A 5,000-nucleotide genomic window follows, 5' to 3' on the forward strand; every position below is an offset into this window, starting at 1 on the left:
TTCAGTTGGAAAGGTTTCATGATGAAATAAGAGAAGTTTTTCAAATCCACAACACAATGAGGGATGTATGCACCATCCTTGACAAGGTATGTGAACCCGTAGTCCAAATAACTATCTTGATAAAATCTTTGTTTCTGTGACATCTGAAATCAGGCATAAAACAAAGTCTATCACTTTGGGAGAAGGAAAATCAACATAGGCACATCGCAATTCTGTATAGAAATAACAAACGTTTCCATTCCTCCCACTCCCAAATATAAAGTAAATACATGAATTAATAAATAAATAAATAAACTTCTCAAACATACAACCTTTGAAAGAAAAGTACTTTAATAAAACATCTTTGAAGTATTACCAATCTCAGCCAAAGCATAAAAATAGATCCATGAATTTTTATACATTATCCAGTTCACAAATTCACTACTAAAATTATATTATTATTCACATACCTTGTACTCAGAAAACAAGCATGAGGCACTGAATCAATATAGGCCGGGTGTGTATGTGTCAGAAACTTCCGGGTACCTGACTACTCGTAACACACTGTGGTCTGTGAACCTGTGAGGGTTCCCCCACCCTCCTTCAGAATTCATATTTGAACGTGAACTGACTGGTAGATACGACGCCGCCTATCTACAACAGGCTCTCTCTCTCTCTCTCTCTCTCTCTCTCTCTCTCTCTCTCTCTCTCTCTCTCTCTCTCTCTCTCTCTCTCTTCGTTTCCCTCCCTCCCCATGCCCCGCCCAGCCTTCATGCCCACTCTTCTGCCTCAGAAATGGGGATGGCACTCCAATTCTCCCCTTGAATATCATGTCAGTGAGAACTGATATGATCATATCACGATTGAAAGGCTAACAACAAATTGCCGCATGTACTACGAGAAAATTTTCCGCTTGTTTTAGTTAGTAGGTAGTGTAATTCTATCCCGGCTGGAAGCTTTATATTTCTCCCATGGGGATATTTCCCCCAGTTTGGGAACCACTGCGCTAGTTTATAATGTAATCATTTCAGTTTGTACAAATATCCAAATACCAACATTCATACATATAATTTTATTCCTTGTTCATGATTTGGTTTGCTCTAAAGAAAATCCAATTCTTATCTCCTCAATGTGAGAAAATTTATTATATAATAATACATGATATATATTTTTTCGGCAGAACCTAATGAGAACATATGCCATCAATTACATATATCACACATTTAATGTCAACCCCCCATCCTTCTCTCTCTCTCTCTCTCTCTCTCTCTCTCTCTCTCTCTCTCTCTCTCTCTCTCTCTCTCTCTCTCTTTTCTAGATAATCCTAACATATTCCAAACAATCATGTTTGAATGATTACATTTTTATCGGAGAATCAAGGCTTCCTGGTTATTTGTATGATCTTTGGAACTACAAGTAACTGCTATCTGTGAAGACAAAAAAGTAATATTGATTTGAAACATGAAATAGTTTTAATTTTTTGTAAATAAAAATGCAATAGTTTAAGGGAATTAAGTACAGTAGTTTGGTATATTAATTTTACCATGTAAAATGATGTTGCATCTTACAGTGGACAGCAAAATTCTTTTCGTTTTTCAGTTATCGGTTAGAAAGTAATTCTCTTCTTGATAAACTACTTGGAGGATTTTTTGTTGTTTTTGATCGTGGTAACGAAAATCATAAATTGATGTACACTTATAGATTATCTTCTTTGTTACTTTTACTGAGGGAGTTTACTCATTGACCTCTGATACAATGAAATTCAAGGGACACTTTAGTTTTTGTAACAAATATTTAATTACTGGAACGGAATCATTGTAACCATATCCGGTAGCTAGATTAAGTATAGCGATGAAGGGAAGATCTCTATTCAGCAGTATGTACCGGCAACTTGATTAAACCATTTCATAAACGCATTGAAGTTGAAAATGATTCTTTGTTCTCTTGATTGTATTTGGTATGATTTCATGAAGGATTTAGCTTTATTGGAAGGGAAGGTATCATCATCCATTTCATATTGTTTCTGGCATCACCGATAGAAAGGAGTTTATATATATATATATATATATATATATATATATATATATATATATATATATATATATATATATATATATATATATAGATAGATAGATAGATAGATAGATAGATAGATAGATAGATAGATAAATAGATAGATAGATAGATATTTCTTGTACCATAAAGATAGCTTTAATTGTTTAGAATTGTCGTGAGACATCGTGTGTGTTTTCAGTCAATTCTCACATCAAATTCTTCCTTAGTGTTATTCAAATCAAGAGATATGTAATTTTGTGTCATAGTAAGGGTACAAGAACAATGACGTCTGATTAAAAAAAAAAAATATGAAAAAAAGAAAAAAATAATTACTTTGACATGATACTTCCAAGATTTGCATAACATTTTTCATATCATAGCAGAAGAGTATCCTGGTCTCTTGATAGCAGTACATACCTTTTAGACGTTCAAAACACCTCTCGCCTGTGGCAAACATCAATCACTTAGCATTGTGTAATATCACGCTGAATAATTGCGTACATAGTCTTTTCGTACGATCATTTTCGTCCAAAGTGTTTTCGCCCACATCATTCCGACTGAAGTCATTTTATCCATTTTTTTTTCTTTTGTCGAACGTATCTTTATCCAATGTTTTTCTGACATCTCGGCGGACTTGTTAATGCATACTAGAATTGAACTTTCATTATTTCTTTATATCTATTGGAAAAATATCAAGAAAAAAATGAATCAATTAGAAAATGTTCGAAATATTTAAAATGAGTGCAGTTTTTTTTTTTTCATTCTGCAACAAAAGGCTGTAAGGGTTTACTAGTGTTGGTATATATTTTGTTCGTGTAATTTATTCTGATTTAAATCAAGGAAATTTCAGTTTACACATTTTTTATCAGTTGCCACATATAAGCATGTTTCCAATGATATCTATTTTGAAGCAAATATGGGAAAAATAGGGGAAATAAATGGCTAAAGTATTACATAGTAGAATAAAAAAAAGTGGATGTGGAAATGGATAGAGATGTTGCTTGAGGTATATTATTTCCTTCCCTGGAGTAGAAACACATAAGAATTTATTTCTATAAATACACATACACAAAACTGATATATATATATATATATATATATATATATATATATATATATATATATATATATATATATATATATATATATATATATATATATATATATATATATATATATATATATAAATATATATATATAGGTGCTACTATAGTGTGAGGTCTACCGCCATATGTCGCCTACCCAGGTGGAGGGTGAGGTCTACCGCGTGACCAGCGTCTCAGAGCCACGCACCTAACCATCGAACATGTGAACTGCCCAAATCCATAAAAAAACGTGACCTGTCCACGTAACCTGCCCATATAAAAGGAAGCAAATGGATCTCCTAAATCAGTTTTTCCCTCGGCCTAAAAGAGATATCAGCATTCTACAGTAAACCACCAGCAACAGGAGCACACACACAGGCAATTAAGCAATCATGGTTGGACGCTAAAACGATGATTCTGAAGAGAATGCGAGGTGTTGGTCGTCAGCTGTTCCAGTCTCATCTTGATCATTTTTGCTGGAAGGTGATGAGAAGAAATTCCAATGATCTATTTGTGTCATTCTTAGAAGATGTACGAAGTGTGTATCGCTAGAATAAATGTGTGGCAATATATGATAACCTGTTTGATATACTAAGTATATCGCTGGAATAAATGTATGGAAATATATGATATCCTGTTTGATGTACGAAGTGTATCGCTAGAATAAATGTATGGAAATATATGATAACCTTTTTGATGTACGAAGAGTGTATCGCTAGAATAACATGTATGGAAATATATAACATGTTTGATGTACGAAGAGTGTATCGCTAGAATAAATGTATGGAAATATATGATAACATGTTTATTTTTACGTTTATTCCCTTTTTTTAATGTAATTAGAAATCCAATCATCTATATAAGTCATTTCTAAGAGATGTTTAAATTAAGTGTTTATTGCTTAAACAAATGTATGAAATGTGTTTTATCTATGAGGGACGAATAATTCAGTGGTAGACCTCACGGGAGGTAGATCTCACGCTATAGTGTGGTAGACCTCACGCTATAGAGCCCTTTCAATGACGTCACTGGGAATCGCCGGCGGCCATGCTGGAGGACATACAAAGCAAAAACATGGCGGCTGCTACAGCGAATATGGACAATGAGAGCGACTTTGTCAAACAATTGTCGGACGATAAGCGTTTTTACAAGCAGAAACTCGATCTAATTGATGGCCTAGATCCATACCAGATGCAGAATTCATTCAGTCAAAATATTGAGGATTATTTCCATTGAATAATCTGCTTCCAGAATTTGTTGTTTTTCCCTTTAATGCTTTTAAGTCCAAAATTAGATAAACACTGGGCCAATGAAGAGTGTTTATAATTATAAAGTTAATATTGATCATTTAGCCTAACCTTGGGTATTATAATTTTTGATTGTCAAAATGTATGTAAAAGTTTTGAATTATAATGCAATGAAATGATCAGAACAGATACGTGTAACGTGCGTAGGGTAGTGAGGATTCACGTAGATCAGCCCGTGATATTCTGGTCAACCACAAGTCACGCCTTTGCTTGGATAATTCTTCTGTATCTTTGTCATGATTCTGAATAACTGCCGGTATGCGGTAGAAACTCTTGTCATCTCTTTGTCCTCGATTCCCACAGCCAACAATAGTGCAAAAACTGGGCATTGTGTGAATGTGAATGTGATGAGATGGCTAACTATTCAACAGTTCAACCACAGCTATTCACTGAACGCGTCTTTGTTTGTCCTCCAGGATGGCGGACCGGAAGTTTGATGACATATAATGAAAGGACTCTATAGTAGCACCTATATATATATATATATATATATATATATATATATATATATATATATATATATATATATATATATATATATATATATATATATATATGTTAAACGGAAATTAAG

General features: G+C 33.5%; 1 protein-coding gene across 1 annotated transcript in view; it reads right to left on the bottom strand.

The window, feature by feature from the left end:
* Positions 1–2,298, bottom strand: part of LOC137638996 (protein FAM200C-like) — a 2,935-nt gene extending 637 nt beyond the window's left edge. The window contains exon 1 of the mRNA XM_068371325.1: positions 2,245–2,298. Within this exon, the coding sequence (XP_068227426.1) occupies positions 2,245–2,298 (54 nt within the window). The remainder of the gene's footprint in view (positions 1–2,244) is intronic.
* Between the last annotated feature and the right edge of the window lie 2,702 nt (positions 2,299–5,000).

This window comes from Palaemon carinicauda, chromosome 4 (assembly GCF_036898095.1).
Source record: "Palaemon carinicauda isolate YSFRI2023 chromosome 4, ASM3689809v2, whole genome shotgun sequence".
Taxonomy (NCBI): Eukaryota; Metazoa; Arthropoda; class Malacostraca; order Decapoda; family Palaemonidae; genus Palaemon; species Palaemon carinicauda.